General features: G+C 41.0%; 2 protein-coding genes across 6 annotated transcripts in view; both read left to right on the forward strand.

Moving 5' to 3' along the window:
* LOC120957747 (uncharacterized) overlaps window positions 1-17,637 on the forward strand; it is a 457,854-nt gene that overhangs the window by 191,653 nt on the left and 248,564 nt on the right. The window lies entirely within an intron of this gene.
* LOC120957032 (neural cell adhesion molecule 1-like) overlaps window positions 1-17,637 on the forward strand; it is a 200,624-nt gene that overhangs the window by 180,174 nt on the left and 2,813 nt on the right. For 4 of the 5 annotated variants that reach the window (XM_049608386.1, XM_040378953.2, XM_049608385.1 and 1 more), the window contains exons 11-18: window positions 457-587; window positions 1,070-1,229; window positions 2,172-2,465; window positions 2,621-2,762; window positions 6,195-6,397; window positions 6,533-6,732; window positions 15,560-15,749; window positions 15,935-15,996. In XM_049608386.1, the coding sequence (XP_049464343.1) occupies window positions 457-587; window positions 1,070-1,229; window positions 2,172-2,465; window positions 2,621-2,762; window positions 6,195-6,397; window positions 6,533-6,732; window positions 15,560-15,749; window positions 15,935-15,996 (1,382 nt within the window). The remainder of the gene's footprint in view (window positions 1-456; window positions 588-1,069; window positions 1,230-2,171; window positions 2,466-2,620; window positions 2,763-6,194; window positions 6,398-6,532; window positions 6,733-15,559; window positions 15,750-15,934; window positions 15,997-17,637) is intronic. The other variant, XM_040378954.2, reaches the window with a different exon arrangement.

Here is a 17,637-nt window from a genome sequence, read left to right on the forward strand (position 1 = left end):
CTGTGGAACGTGAAAAAAGAATAGGGGAAAGATTAGCCCGAATGATTTATCTCTTTTGCGTCACGCTATTGTTAAGCAAAGTGATCCGAGATCCGAGGAGCGTTGCAAAATTGAGGCCAATAGGGAATGTGACATCGGGAACCGCTTCCAGAAGAAAGAAAACCACGCCGCACACATGCACATGCACGATCGCCCAAAACACCGTTTGACCGTTTGTAAGCGAAGAATGGTCGTCCGTTGCCGGATTTTTATTTTTCATTTGTACCAGCTTGTCGCCCGCTCGGGATTCCTCCCCGTATCGTTTGATGGTCAGGAAAAACCACAACCACCCTGCTACCAGCACTATCAGGCGCTAACCGGAATGTGAACTTTCTCTCTTTTCTTTTCTCTCTATCACTCTCTCTCGCACACCGAAACCCATCGATGCATTCAATCTTCCTAATCTTGCGAGTTCAGATCCACCGATTGTGTCGCTGCGGCTCGGTTCAACGCTATCGGCGGATGACATCAAGGAAGGGGACGATGTTTACTTCGAGTGTCACGTCCAAGCGAATCCTCCGTGGAGAAAATTACACTGGCTACACGACGTAAGTGTTATTTATGGTCAATTCCCTTTTCCCTTTTCCCAACCCACCACCACCATCGTTTGGAAAACGGCGTCTCCACCCAGATGGGAGTTTGGAGTTGGTTTTCTTTTTTCACACTTCCAACCATTCCCCGAGAGAGGACCCTCTTCGAAGGATTGCTTGCGGTGCGGTATTGTTGTGCCAATTCCATACTGATCGCAACCATTTCTTCCCAACCCCGGGGGATGTAGTACGGTCGTAAAAGATGTTTCAATTCACTCCACACCGGCCACGATTCCGGTCTGATGTACAATCGTACAGGAAACCGCATACCTTTCGGACAAATATCGCACCCCGCATACTATCAATCAGCAAAGAGCGGCCGGGATATTTAACATGCATACCCAACACACCCTTTCTTCTTTAAAAAATGCCCGCCCCCCCCCGCTCCCACTACCTTGGATGCGGTTCACCTTTACATTCCAATGTGCTTTCTTTTGCAGGGTGTTATGATTACTCACAATGCCACCGCTCGGGTGATACGGTCCAATCAGAGCCTGGTGCTGCAGAAGGTTACCCGCAACTCATCCGGAAATTACTCGTGCAGTGCAATCAATGCCGAAGGTGAAACGGTTAGCAATCAGCTTGCGCTGCGAGTCAAGTGTAAGTATGCGAATGCCGGATAACAAAGCATGACTGGCCAGCATTGTGGTACATATGTGTTAAAATGCTATAGTTTTGCTCACAAGCTGCTATAAGTATCTTGAACGTATTATATAAAATCATCGTCTCGTATCATGGCGAATCAATGTTCGCGATTTTAGATTAACAATAAGCCGGAAAATAATAAAATAAGACACTTTTATTTTTTACCTTTTTTCAATCAAACGTTAGAATATCATAAAAAAAATTTAAAAAGTTTCATTCAGGATTCATTTCTTATTACTATTTGAACTGTTAAAAGCGTTTCTTACGTGTTGCCAAAAAAAACTACCACTTAGCGATTTGATAATGGTGTTTCGGGGCCATCCATAAACAACGTTATGAAAAAATAATTATTTTCTTTATCTACTTCCACTTTAGTATCGATCAAAATAATCAGTGAAGGATCCTTAATTGGAATAGAATAGAATATTTTGAGCAAGTTATTTTATCTTCCATGAGGCACCTCAAATCGCCTATGAAATTAATCTAAAGATGCTTCTACAAGCATTACGTAGTTGATGGATGGTCGCTTATAAGACAGTAATATACATGCACATGACAGCGCTATCTTACCATGATAACAGAAACATTGTATTAATAAAATTAATTTTGAACCATGAGAAACACTATGCATGCCATCAAATCATCGTTAATTTATGTTATCATATTTTAAAAGTAAGAACATTATAACTCTTTCGTTATTTTAAGAATGCCTTCAAAATACAGTTTAAATTAAAAAAAAAACCTTAAAAAGCCGTTAAACTTTTGTAATTTAATTGTCTATTAGTTAATAGCTAACAATGCATGCTCTTCCTATTAAACGGAACAAACCAAATAACACTCTCTGGTTCAAAACCTTCATCACGTTTGATTAACACTTCGGTTCCTATTGCTTCACAGATGCACCGGTATGTGCGACTGATCGGATCATCATTGTCGGTGCATTCCGTAGCGAATCGCTGCAAATACCGTGCGAGGTACATGCCGATCCACCCCCACGGCAGTTCAACTGGAAGTTCAACAATTCGGGCGAAACGCTCAAGATAGGCAAGGAGCGCTACGTTAAGAATGGTTCCATCAGTCTGCTTAACTACATACCGGTCAGCGATCAGGACTACGGGACGCTCACGTGCTGGGGTCAGAATGAGGTCGGCACCCAGGATTGGCCCTGTTTCTTTCAAGTCGTACTCGCAGGTAAGCTCCGACCGTCGCCATTTGTAGTCTCTATTCGCCACATCAATACACTTCACACCCGTAACAGGAAAAAGCGAAATTTTCACTAATGTTGACTCTATTCTTACACGCTCGTGATTGTTCATCGTCTTGACCTTTTACAACGCTACACACAGGGCTGCCATCGGCGGTGAAAAACTGCTCGATAAACAATCAAACGCAGCACTCGGTCGAGGTGCAGTGTCTGCCCGGATACGATGGAGGATTACCGCAAATTTTCATTCTCGAAGTGATTTCCAGCCGGACGGGCCGTGTGCGGTAAGTACGAATGGTACATGTACCTACACACCTTTGTCCTACCGGAAGTGCCTGCACATTGTCGAGACGCAACTTGAGAATATCCTGTGCAATCGAATTGTCTGCCGAGGAGTGGCTGTGAGTAGATGTTTTGAAGTGCAATTCGACCTACTCGAACTGAATATATGTAGGTGCATGTGTTGACAATCAATCCCTGCAGTCCTGGCAGGGGTGTCGCGGCTTCGGTACGAAACAGTCACTTCCGATCTGAATGTTCACTGTGGGCAAACACAAATCACTTCCACCTTCGGTGTAACGTTTCAGCTGCATCGTGTTGCATTGCTTGCCTGCTGCCAACAATAGGAAACACTCCATCATTATCATCTCCCTCCCTCGCCTTCGTCCGGTTTTCCATCGCAAACCTCATGCTGTTTGTCTCTCTTTGCTGCGCGGAACTGACGTGCCACCGACAAATGTTCAAAGGGAAAAAGGAAACCCTACACCATTACCCCCATGCACAATGTGATAAGGGGTGAGAAATTGCAAATACCGGTGCAGTGGGATGAAAAACCGTGAAACCCACAAGATGCTGCAACACCAAACAAGCTCTTCAAAAGCACTCCCCTGTGTAGAGCAAACATACCGCCCGTGACGGGTAAAGATTGTTCCTAGGAACAAACTACACGGCACAAAGCTATGGGATGGTAATGGCAATGAGTGGTGAAGTATTACAAATGAACGTGCATCCTTTTTTTCACTTGTAAACCAAAGCTTTTATCGGGAAGGTAAACCATTGTTGGTCGTTGTTGTTGTACATAGTACTATGGAAAAAAAGCTACCAGGAATGGAACAGAGTTCTGAAGCTTGCTCCCATAATATTGGATTTCAGAGTAATGCTATAGTTGGAAATTTGTAATTTTTATTATTGAGAAAAAAAGCAGCATTTTAAAAAGACTGCAACCACGATATATGAATCAAGCACTTGTTTGGTACAATATCAACATGAAATTAATTGGTTGATTCCTAGAAATCAATATGAAGGATCAAAAACATTACAGGAAAATTAACAATGGACTGTTTTTACTGATATTTTGTAATAATAATGGTGGTTATTATCACTATAGAAAAATGTCTTTTTTTGTACCTATAGTGGTACTACATTGCACAAAATTTTCGAGAAAAGGTGAAAAGGTTCACTTTTTGTCTAATTGTTGTGTCTAAGTTTGCAAGGATCCAGCCAACTCAACATTGTAAGTTTCATTTCCAATTCGTAAATTTTAAAATGTTAGATGTTTGTCGAACGGACATAAAGCAACTAATTACAGATCATTCGACTTTCCATTATTATTGTTGAAATGTAGTTTACGACATTGAATTGTTGGCTTACGATGTTGAGTAGGCTAGAGAAACCCTTTCGAAAGTGCACATGATTATTGACCACCTCCAAGATCTTTGTCAACAGCTATCAAATGGTGTATTTGGTTGAAAATGGAGTAAAGGATAAGTTTTATGATTTTCAACACATCACAAAGAACTGTCAAACTCAATCCAGCTTGAGTCGTGCTGAAAATAATGCTGCAGAAATAAAACATTATTATGATGGAAATGAAATATCAAATTGATGTGGAACAACATGTTGCACGCGGTGAATAACAATGTTTACATTCGACTCGGACATTTGACTCGGAAAACCCTGTATCCCTTACATTCGCATTTTAAAGCCTTTTTCCACGAAGACCATTTATTTAATAGCATTAAAATAATCAACCAAAGGTAATTTTTATATCAAAGGAATTAAAAATTCAAAGTTTCATTTGAAAGCCTATGTTTGAGGATATTTAACAGTAAGTGCAACGATGGTAATAATTGCTTAAAAACAGAAACGTCAAGTTTTTGAAAAATTCACAAAAATGTCATGGTTGGATGATCTCATGGACCGTGTAACCTATGCTTCATATGCCATTTGGTTGTCGGCTTTCTTTTGAAGCAATTTTTGTTCATGGTTTCCATGATTTACTCTTGATACTCCGTAGCAACAAGTTGATTAATTTTCTCTTTGCTTTAGGTCTCTTGGAGATTTAGTTCAGAGAGATTTCATTGTAATTAGCCAAAGTCTATATAATACAGAGGTCGAGTCGTCCAGAACATTTGATCAATAAGCGTGGGAAAGTTTTGACAGCTGGATGAAAAAGCTTCAATAGTTTCATCGTAGCATACATTGAGGTTATAGTTGTTGTGCATGCATTGGTCTGAATGCATTTTCGGTCTATTTTATAATGTGTGTTCATAATTTTGTGCTTTAAAAAGTTGACGAATATAAAAAAAGATAGAATTAAAGCGCAATTATCGAATTCAACAAGATCAGTGCCCAAAATTAGGACAAATCATGTGCAGCTCAAGAGAACAAAAGCTAAGAGGCAAATTTCATAATTGTATTCGTTTTTAAGTGATTAATTACTGAAAAAAACTACTCCATGCCACGTTCATGAGAAAGAAATGTATAGTTACACTAAGTTTTGAGCACAAAATGCACAATTAGCCCTGAAAAGTGTTTGGATGTTTGGAATCGTTTGTGAAAGTTTTATTGTTTGTTATTTACATGTGTAAACATGTTTTTGCTATAAAATTTGAACAACTTTACCATGAACTGTTTACCTTGGTAGACAGATTAAAACTCTATTACAATAGCTTCATCATAAGCTCTACTGGCGAACAGATGCCCAAATATTTTACTAATTTAAAGATAAAACAAAAATATTACCATACTAACAAGGACTACAAAAAAGGTTCAGACATAACGATCATGCAGTAGGTTTGAAAGCCATAGATAATCAGTTTTCAAAAACAAATTACAGTACCCAGCAAAAAGTTAAAAAGCACCCTTTGCAGAACAACTTTAACATTTATTTTTATCTGTCCTTCGACTTAAAGTAGCCCATTTTTATTGTTTGCCATTTTAAGTGTACCATAAAATACAACAGTATAACGAATCCACCCGCGACAGCTGGCAAACCAACACCTACACACCCGCGACTAGCAATACGAAACAAATTGACACAACTGCACACCTCCTCTGTTATTTACTAAACCGACATTATGCGAGATAATGTCGAAATCGTGACTGCGATAAACATCCGCCGCACAATGAACTGCACAATGCACAATCGCGACCGCTGACAAACAGGCATTACACAGCGCCGCGCCTACCCCGCACACCGAAGGTGTTAGCTGACAACCGTGCGCACTCCGCAGTCGATGGCACTCGATAATCGTCCAAGTATCATTAAACCCTGGCGCGAAACCCACCTGTCAACCGATACATCCGGTGGGTGGTGGCTTGCTGTCTGGTCCTTTCCGGTGTTACCCTTTCACCAACCCTCTCTCTCTCTGTCTCTGCGTCGCACGCGTTTCACGTTTTCCTCCATCTTGTTCCTCCAATTCCATTTACTGCAGGTACAACGTTACCAACCCGGACGAACCGTACTTTCTGGTGGAGTCGCTGGAGAACCTGATTCATTACGGCGGTGCGTATGACGACATCGGCGACGACAACCCACTGAAAGCCATCATTTACGCCGTCAATCAGAAGGGCCGCAGCCAAGGCATAGTGGTGAAGGACTTCTATCTCGAGAGTGCTGTCGAAAACCGTGCAGGAGGTATACGCCCCATTACCCCTTTTACCGCTGCAGGAGCGAGCTTTTCTCACCTGCTGGTTGTCATGTGGTTCATACTTATCTTCCTTTTTTTCTCTCCCTTCTCTCCACAACTTTTCACGCGTTCGGGCGGCACAGTGCTAACGAGCAACTCGCTTGATAGTATCTCGCCGATCCTTTTCGGCGTGTTGCTGACGCTGCTGGTGCTATGTTTCGTTATCTTCGTGCGAGTGTACTACATCAAAGCGACTGCCACCAGCACCACCATCACGAACGTTAGTAATGACTTAGTTAGTAATTCAAAGCAAGGTAACAACAAACAGGATACGCTAGCCAAGGTAAGTGCGAGTAACATTTCACGGGTAAGGCTATATACATTACCCTTCGAGGGACCCAGGGATCTTTTTTTTTGTTGCTGGTGGGAAATTTTGGCATCCGATTGAATCATACACAGATACAACCAGCACCACAGCCAAGCAAATGAATTCAGCTGAAAGAAGGTATGCGAGGAAATGTCTCGCCCAGTAGGAATGAGAAGATCGAAACCCATTTTTACACCTATTTTGCTTTACTTCAACGTTATCATGTGTTGCAAACAGGATTGAATAGTTAGAAGAACAGTTTGTTTGTTTGTTTTTCAATTGAAGTTTGTCTTAAAAGCTTAAGAAAATATATTTTTGCATTAAAATAATAGACGGGGTCTCAATCAAACATTTGCTTAGTTTCATTGTTTGGTACTTTTGACAGAATATTTAACAAAATCTTAAGAAACTCAAGTAACAAGGATTTACCCGATCAAACCTCACACTTCAATTAGATGCCTTTCTCCTCCCCGGAACATATCAATCCATCCCAGCTCTAGAGGGAAAAAATAACACATATTTGCTCGTTTTCCGTTACGCTGCACAACGCTCACGTACAATGGGATCGTATGTAAAACATCAAACAGTGATTTTGCGATTCATTTTTTGCCTTCTCTGCTTCTGGAACCAAGCGGAAACTGGAACTGCTGGTTTGTCGCTCATCTTTCCCGCCCGCTTTGTCTGCCGGGCCAAGAACTCCCGTCACCGCCTCGGCACAAGGCGCTAAATTCGTGTGATTGTGTCATTTCCTATCTTGTTTTTCACATCTTCCAACCGCTCCCGTGTGCTAGAAGGTGTATGAAAGAAGTCGGAATAACATGAAACCCGATACAAACAAAGGACAGCGCTGAGTGATTGTGTTGCTACCTGGCTTCTGGCCGTACTGTCGGGGCCATGTAGTGTAACTGCTTCAAAAGGGTAAAGGCTGTTTTACGTTGTTTGTTCCTTTATCTTGACACACATACTCGCTCAAGAAATCTTCTTTCGTCATCGACGTCGCATTAAGGGTAGCAACATGAAATGATTTCTCTTTTCCTTTCTTGTTCTATGCGCAAGAGGGCAACAATGGGAAAGACATCACAACAACAGCACTAAATACGCAAACGGTTCGATCGGATGCGTTAGATATCGCGTTGGTGACGTATCTTTCAATCAACCCGCCTGGACTGATACTGATTGAAACCATGCACTGACGCCCGAAATGTATATTTGATCGACTTTGCTTGATATGCTAAAGAAGCGAGAGAAATTCATTGATTTGCTGTTCGCTGTTTGCCTTTGTTTCAATAAGCCTCAAACATTTTCATTCCATATGAAATGGTTTTTATTATCGATGATAACGTAAACCAGCTGATGATTTTGCTCGACGATTGCTGTTCAATCAGACACCCTCTCAATCAGGGTGCAATAGATCAAATAATATATAATAATGAACCAAGACACAAGGACAATCAGATTTAGTTTTGGATTTTTGGTCGTACTGTTTTTTGGAAATTTATTTTAACATATATTACTAACGTTTTCATTTAAAACGAATTACTTTTATTCCAACTGGCTACAGAAATAAAACTAATACAGATAACAACTGTTCATAATCCCTTTCCCCCCTTTCCTTGATTATAATCTAAAACCTAGCACACAACCTTCCGTCTGTTATCCAGAATTTTTGCCATGACAGACAAAGACATGCGTGTAGGCATGTTTAAAATTCTATCTTCGATTTTTATCATCACCCAGATTTAGTGACAAAATTGTAGGAGTAGAGCTTTACTCGGTCTCGTGTTACAGTCGTCAACTTGTACAACTTAACAATATGCCCGTCATGGGTTCAAGCCCCAAATGTATAGCCAAGTCCCGTCATACGTAGGAGAACTGACCATCCTGCTATGGGGGGTAACCAGTAAAGTCACTGAAAGCCAACACACAAGCAGGTACAAGCAGGCCTTAACCGACATCGGTTGTTGTTGAGCCAAAGAAGAAGAAGAGCTTTTGCATCATGATGGTCCAGAAATTCTCGATAAGACGCCGCCGGTTTGATTTTAGACCGGTTAGCTGCCTAGACAGTCACTAGGTTTTTCGGTGTGGCGTTCTTTGATTGCGCACGCTTCTGAACGAATTTGTTGAATTTTTTGGTCATCACGGCTAGAAGGTAAAGCAGCCATGATTGTGATGAAAAATTTATCAACTAAAAACTAACACTCACTCTTTAAGAGTGAGGAAAACAAAATTACACAGATATGTTTCGATAAACGCTAGACCTTACATGATAATGTTTTTTTTTTAATCTGACTTATTTGACCGAAAGCCACAGAAAAAATATCCTAAGAATATATACAGGCGCACGATACTTAATGATTGTTGACTCATTGCATTACTTTATTATACTTGAAGCTTTTATACTTTTGAGTAGAAGCTTTGGAATCTCGATGAGAATGTTACCTTTCAAATTGCGAAATAGTGATGTGAAAGTATCCCCTATATTCCTTCTAACCGAGTAGTTGATTAGGTGATCAATATACAGGTAGTCCCCGAGATACACGGTACCTCTTATACGCGGATTTGGAGATGTACGGTGTTCTAAATTTGACACTTCTTTGAGCAAATTGTAATGATTTGACATATCAATTGTAAAATGTCAAATAATCTCCCTTTTGGTGGACTGTTTAAAACCATTTCAAAAGAATTAAAACTGTTAAATTTAGTCAGAATCATGTCAAATAATTAATTAAGTGGCAAGAAGCATCCCCTAATTGCAAAATTACACGAAAATTATTGATGTTTTAGCTGGAAATCACGAGATTCGACATACGCGGAAATTCGAGATACGCGGTTTTTTGCGGTCGTTTTCGTTTTCATTAACCGTGTATCTCGAGGACTGCCTGTAAACTGAACTTCTAATTTCACTTTATTTGTCTTTTATTATTATTTTTTTTCCATTGATCAGAAAAAATCTGATTATTTTGGAGTTGGAGTATTGAACAGCAGGCAATGTTCTCTGTTAATATACCTCCAAGGAAAAGATGCTGTGCTGCACGGAGTCTATTAATGAAATAATTGCAAACGTGATAAATAATAAAAAATCTTTCAAAATGTCCCAGCGATATGAGCTTAAACATAAACTCTCATCTCTTCATAAACCAATTATGATCGCGCAAACCCCCTACTGCTTTTTATATGTTTAACTTAAAGCTGCTTTATTGAAATATAACGCGAAACTTTTGTGTGCTTACGCAAAGCCGTTCCTCTTGATATGTCGGTTCTTGTATCAAAATTCGAAAAGCTGGCAATTGAAATAAAAAAACATTGCAATCTTACACTCATAAAAACTTTCGAAAAGTCATAACTATTTAAAGAGCAAAAATATGCTCTATAATCTAGCCACTAAACAATCTATTACTTTTGTGCAGGAAACCGATTCACTTGGTTTCAGAAAAAAGCACCATTCCAATTAATACAGCACATTTAAACTGCTCCAAGAGCTCGCTTTACATTCTTCCAGCTAAACGCTCAATCGAATGTAACGATCTGAACGATAAAGCGCCCATTCGCCCATCGCGAATAATGACTACGAACCGGCGCCCCGTACAACTCCTAAGCTCCCTTCCCGTACAACACAAGGGAACAGGGGCGGTGTGTGTGAGGCAGCGGCAAGTGTTTTGCTGCCACAGCACAGCTGCATCCACAGTTCGTTAGCTGCACCGGCGGCACGAGATAATGCACTCACGTTGAATGGCAATTGGCCCGCACGGTGGGAGGAACGCGCGAATCGTTTCCCATTATTGCACCTTTCCGGATCGGCGGATCATTCATTCCCGGTGCCACATTGCATATCCGGGGAGTTTTTGTGTTTTGGCGTTGCTTTTTTCTCCCGCTCAATGTTGTTGTTGTACCGCGGAGCAGAAATAAAAGCAAAATAAAACCCCCACAATGGAAACATGCTTGCTTGTTTCCGACTGCTTAGCTGTTTAATGTGGGCAGCTGCAGAAGAAGAAAGCTGCCGTTGCCCGACCCCCGTTTCCACCAGCAACCAAGAACATTGCGAACGATCGAGTATTAGTGATGGTGTTTTCATGTTTTCTCCTTTCTTTTCTCCTTTCTGACCGTCAGACGAGTACGGTGCACGAGTTTGTAACGAACCGCTGGAGAACCGTTGTTCGCTCTTAATTGGATGAGAAACCATTTTTCATCTTTCTATACAATGCACCTCCGGGTGGGTCGCGCGTGCACCCGTTACTGCAACTGTTTACCAGCCAGCTAGGGCAGCTGCATCCGGAAACAGTAGTTTCTTGCCGCCACCCCGCATAAAACCCAGCAGCGTGTTGTTTCGGGCGGGGGACGGTAAACTTTCTCCGAACCTGCTGGCGCCGGGAGGGAACCGTGCACGCCTTCTTACCCCTTCGCAAATCAAGCCCCGAGCTAAACGGGCGTACGAAAATCCTGACGAAACGATGCGCGTTGCAGCAGCAGCATTATCCAGTGTGGAACGAGCAATCCTCCCATACCATCGCCGCAACTACCTTCCGCTGCTGCAAGGTGTTGGGGTGAAAATTAGATTAAATGCAATTAAAATCCGCCGTCAAAGCGTTCGCGTCGTGCCGTACGCTGTCGTAATTTAGCCATTTCGGCATTGTTTCGCTAGCCATTAGCACCAGCAGGAGCGCCAGCAAACGCCAACCGTTTTCGGCACAGCCACCGGGCGGCTCCATCGGAACGGAACAGCGAGCTAGTAAAAAACCTTTCCTCTTCCTTATCACTCTCTCACGAACCCGGGCTCTGTCTTTTACAGTACAGTGTGATTCTTTGGTTTTGTTTTCTTCGTCGTAAATTTTGCACTGTTAGTTTTTTCCTGGAATTTTTTTTACTTCTGCTTTCCGCCGTTATCTACACAGACTCTACCGCTTTGCACCAACCAGATTATGGTTTGCTGAAATTTCTGTTCCTCCATTCCTGTCCCGACCCGTCCGCCCCGTTTTTAAAGAACAGCAATCGTAAGCCGAAAACAACAAACCGGAAGGACTTGCTGGCATTCACTGCTGGTGCTAACTGCCTTTTTTATATTATGGTTAAATTGTGGGAGAGAGCGACAGAGAGAGAGAGAGCACGCAACAAAAGCTCAAAATTCCTCCACCATTGTTTGCCACCCCTGCCAGTGTGTCGCATGAATGTGGAAGCGAGTGCGGGAATAAAGAAAAAAATTCGCCTTCCTGCGTCTTGTTCCGAGCGTAATTAAATCTTCGTTTTTCACTTTCCTGCTACCCGGAGGGCAATTCTGTTTCACGCAAACCTGTCCCTGCCACAAAATACACGAACGGGGACGGGTATGTGCAAAAATGGAAGAGCAAGTAGAAAAATCTCGTATAACAAAAAAAAAAAACAGGTTTCAGTGCTTTCCAACTTCCACAGCAATGAAAAATGCTTACTCTGGCCGGCCGCTTCAGTTCGATGTTTTATTTCCATTTTATTACTCGCTCGAAGGACATGTACTGGCTGGATCTATTATTGTACGCCGCGATAATCAGTGTGGTGTCAGTGGCCAGGAAGGAGGGCGTTGGATAAAAAGTGTCCACCCGCCCGGAGCGTTCACTTTGACACTCACCCAACCGCTGCCACCCGCAGCCGGCGTAAAACCACTTTGTTTTTGGGGTGGGTGGGCAGGCGGTAATTCACGCTTTGCGCCCCATTATAATTGAATGATGTTTCGTTCATTAAACAATAGAAAGTACGTCTTGTGTTCGTTCGCCGCCTTGCCCACTTGCCTGGCTGGGGATGAGCAGCGCCAGACCCCACATCGAGCACCCCAGTCACCTTGTCAGCTAAGTGACGAAACAAAAGCGGCAGAAACACAGAAACCGTGCAAGACAAGATGTCAAAACTTCTTGACTTTGCGAGAGCTTTAAAACGAGCGCAAAATGGCAATTTAAATGTGTGTGTTTTTTTTTATTTCGCCCTGCTTTGCGTGCCTTCGGAAAAGGAACGAATAAATAATGAGAGTGAAATTGATTTGAGCCTACACGTACCCTCCTTGTACGGTGCATTAATTGATGAAAGGTGGTGTTTTATTTTGGGATAGTTCTAAGGAAAAGTGGAAAGGTCACAAAGTGGTTGTAGGCTTTGAGCTGTGAAAACTTGGCCTGTTTCTTGTTATTAATTATTTCAGAATGCAATTCGAGCATTTCAACAGTTCAGCGATAAATGGAATCTTGTCAAGCAAGAAAACTGTTAAGGATAGGTTGTCAACGTAGCGATGCTTTGAGGTTATATATATAACTGTTATGCACCGTTTTAATAGATGATCCGGCCATTGTATTATATGTCTGGTATCTTGTTACTACATTCTGAATGGCATGGTTTAGAAAGAAAAAATACCTTCACCTGCCTAATAATTGTTTTAAATGAGATCTCAAATTCGATTGACACATATGATAGACCTGAACATCCGTGAATATATACTGTGAATATCCGTGAACAATAAATTAAAATTAACAATCATGATAAAATTTCTTACCATTTTCGAGCTACTGAATACTGGAGTTTTGCACAGTAATCTGGACCTCTGATTACACTGATGCAAATGGACCGTATCGAGCCGGTTCAGAGAGCATTAACCAGATTTGCTGTTAGTAGATTGGTTGGTGAGCGTTATGCATCCTTGCCCGACTATGAGTCCACGTTGCGATTACTAGCTCTTTACTCCTTCGCAATCCACCGCAAACACACCCAATCCTTAGTAGTTGCCTCCCTCCTGTGTAATCAAATAGGTGCAGCTACGTTATTCGGCTTTATCCCTATTAATGTGCCCAACCGATCTCTCCGTATGCGTCAAATACTTTGTCTTCGTTTAATTCTTCGTGTGACTTTTTTTATTTTGACATATTCCTCTCAGTTTTCCGTCCCCGCTTAAGATCCAATTTAAGATCCTTTTCTCACTTGTGATCACGTTGCTTACATTCGATAGAATGTGCTAGTATAGTTTAGGGCAGCTAGTGAGTATAAAACATGTTTAAGACAGGTTTTTAAAGAAACGAATTGAATTGAATTATCGCAGCACTGTCTATACTAGTTGAAGATTATTTTTATCGGCTTTCTCAACCGCACACTTTTTGGACTCCATCACATGGGAATAGACACATTTGGCGCTTCAGTGATAAAGCTGTTTTTTTGGACATCGAGGAATTGATCGTGCCAGATCTTAAAATTAAGGGTTTTTTTTTATTTTATTTTGACGTGAAAATGTCTGACAAACGTGCACAATATATCAATCTATCATTTACAAAAAAAGTCATTTAAAAGTTTTATTTAAAAAAGGAAAAATAGCGTATTTTGTGAAGCGGCTCAGTATTTGGATACGCTAGTGAAAATCGAAATTACACTAGATATACGAATGTACCCGTGCTTTTATAGCAAATTTCATAAGGAATTCCATTTCCATATAGATAATTCCATGATTTCATAGTTCAAAAATGCGTCTTACAATATTAAGAAAAGCTACAGCTTTATCAGCAGCACACCAAAAGTATCACTCCCTGTACGAGAGTGTTCAAAAAGAGAGCCAAAATTATCAGAACCCCTGATAACGCTGCTCAATTTTCGTAGTTCTACTAAATGCATCGGTATAGTCAACTGTTTACTTGGTACCACAAAATCAATTCTGTTTATTAGGGATGTTTAAGAATGTGTATTATAGTTACCCACAGTCCATGTAAATAAAATATTTTACCTGCGTTTCACGTAATTGCGTTTTTATTGGACTCTGCGTATATTTGAAAGTTTTTGGTTTGTATGTATTGGTTCGATTTGGATAGCGGGAAAGATCGAACGATTGATAGAAGAAGCGACTCACGTAATTGCACCGTAATCACTTCTAAAAAATTACTTCTGTTAGAGCATGATAATTATGCACTTTAATTAGAATGGTTTTTCCTTAACTTTTTCTTAAAATTGAAATAACAGAAATAAATAAAATTGAAACAGAGCTCCTCGGAAAAATAAAATATTCTGGATCAAAGTGATATTTTGTGTGAGGTGCTGAGAATATGCACATTAGTTCGACTGATGATACATCAAAATGGTAGAGTTCTAACAACATAACTCTATCAATTCATCCTGAATTAAATGATACATGATAAAAATACAAGTTGACGTATCCTTTTTAAATATTAAATATATTTACATAAATAAATACTTAAAGACCAAAATATTTTTAAACAAATCAATTAGTTTGAAGTTACTGTAGTGCAATGACTTAAACAGTTTTCTAGCTCATTGATCTTGAAAGTACTCAACTAGTCGTTATGCATAGCCTGATGAAATTTTTAATTAGCCAGCAAAACACTAAAAATAGTCAAAAAGCCATTCTATCCGGTTCCTGCACTATTAATTACCCATTTTTCATTTTCCCACAGCACAACTGTGTGATGGCTCTCCCGGTTCAACCCGCTTCCTAAACCTGTGCAGTGAAAACTTCTCTTCAATAAGATTAATTAGCTGATTGTTTGGCTGTGGTAATCTGTTGGAAAATTGACTGCAATCTTTTCCACTCGTTCGTTTGGCTATAGTGCTTTTTTGTTTGCCCCTTTTTCCGCCTTGAGTCTTGTTTCACGAGAATAACGGAGGGAATTTTGCTTCTTTCGCCTCAGTCCAATTGTTGTTACACCGCTGCACTGTTTAAATGCGATTTTTCTTGTACAACGGCTATTTTTCTCTTCCTTTCCGGTCCCATGGATAACACAATCCTTTGTGTGTGTGCGCGCTGGGTGAATTGCATAATATTTCATCACGTCTAACAACGGCGTACCAACATCAGAAATCCGCCAAACAAAGCCCCCGCTGGCAGCAGGGCAACAGTGGCGGTGGCGTCGGCGGCGTCGGTGGCTACGGCGGAACCGGAACCGGATGCGGACTGATCGTCGATGGACGATCGCGGGACGAAAAGCTGGGCGCACCGGACGGGATGGAGGACGAGCGGGACCCCGACGTAATACCCGCCCAGTTCGGTAAGGCCCGATTAAAACAAATTTATTTCAATCAAGCTGCAGCGATTGTAGTAACGGAATAGTATGGTTGTTTGATGGCTTGCTTTTTGGAATGGGTTTTTCTCATCAGCTCTTTTTTTTCTCTCTCTTTCTTTTATATTTTTTTCCTCCGGAATCGCTTCCACAACCCCGTGTACCCGCTGCAGCAGTGTCGAACGATTCAGAAAGTGTTAGCTTCAACTCCTCCAAGTGGCCAAACGGGATCTTTGTAAGTATGCTGCGGAAAAGCTTTTCGCGCTGAGTTACATTGTATTTTCCCCTGAATGTGATGCTTTATACAAAGTTTTACCTTACGGCTAACGATCCAGTGTGGTTAATGGTGTTCATTCGTACTTCTTTTTAATCGACCTGTAAGTGTCGGTAGTAGTTTTAAAATCCAACTTACTTGTTTGATATGATCGCGATGCTACGTAGGAGGTTCTTCAATGGTAATGCTAATAAAGGGTTAAAATATTTATTATTTAGGATTAAATTGTCACACCCATATTTTAAAAAAATCAAATGTAGTTTCTTATAGTTCATCAAAAAAAGTTTTATTTAGAGGCAAGTTTATTATAATTGGCTCACTAAAACCCAATTATTGGATTTGGTTAAGGAGTATACATTTCCAAATGTAATTCTCTATCTTGATAACGTGATATGGTAGCATGAATTGATATTGAACAGAGCATTCGACCTGCTTTACAACTTCAGTTAGATAATAAATACTCTTCTTCTTTGGCACAACAACCGTTGACGGTTAAGGCCTGCCTGTACCACTAATGGGCTTAGCTTTCAGTGACTTATTGATTACCATAGTCTGACATACAAGATAGTCAGTCTTACGCATGAGGCACGGTCCATTTGGGGCTTAAACAGATGACGGGCATATTGTTAAGTCGTGCGAGTTGACGACTTACTATGAGACCGGCCCAAATAACCTTTTCATTTTTATAGGCATGTTAAATACATGAATCATGTATACAAAAAATCTTGTTTAAATGCTGCCCACGGTCCTTGTAGGCAGATGCGAATCAAGTTCTACGCAAACTAAGCGGGCGCTTCTCTTCGCGAATTCTAGGAATCGCGCCCAACACTTATTTAGCGTCTACACTTGAGAGACCGCTTGAGGCTTCGTATTAATCAGTTACTGCTTGTGGACGGATTAAAGAGACTTAACGGGCGGATCCGGTTCCATGCGTGTAACAAAGTCATCACACCGTCTCCTGCAGATCTTGATGTACCGCACGTCGGTGCGATTGTCTAATAGCTCTTAAAGTTCGACGTTGTAGATTAATCTCCAACGCAGCTAAGAAGGCTTTAACTGTCTGATATAGACAGTGTCCATCTCAAAGAGGGGAACTATAAAGTTACTATATAGTCTCAGCTTTGCCCGTCGTGACAGGCTCTTTGAGGTGAACTGCTTCCTGAATCTATATAAAGATCACTTAGCAGCCGCCATCCTTATGCAGAAATTAGCAGCCATGCTGTGACCAGTGCAGACCTTAGTGCCGGTACTGATGAAATCGACTTGTAAAGTGCGTTCATCTATCCGCACGTAACCCCCATATGCCCCTACGTTTGGATTTATTGTTTGGATCTCTCGTGGTACCACAATCAGTTTGGTCTCCTTTCTGTATTCCGAGGTTATCAACCGCCTGCTGGGTAAGTCTCAACTATAAACGAGACACAGATTTGTCACAGATCAATGTTGTCAATATGATCTGCATATGCCACCATACAGTTTAACTTTTAAATAGGTCGGTAAGACAACCTATCAAATGTATGCAAACTAATTATATTTTATGATATTACTCTCTATTATAATACAACAATGCAGTCTACGAATCTGTTGTCATTTTTGAATCAT

Source organism: Anopheles coluzzii, chromosome 3 (assembly GCF_943734685.1).
Source record: "Anopheles coluzzii chromosome 3, AcolN3, whole genome shotgun sequence".
Taxonomy (NCBI): domain Eukaryota; kingdom Metazoa; phylum Arthropoda; class Insecta; order Diptera; family Culicidae; genus Anopheles; species Anopheles coluzzii.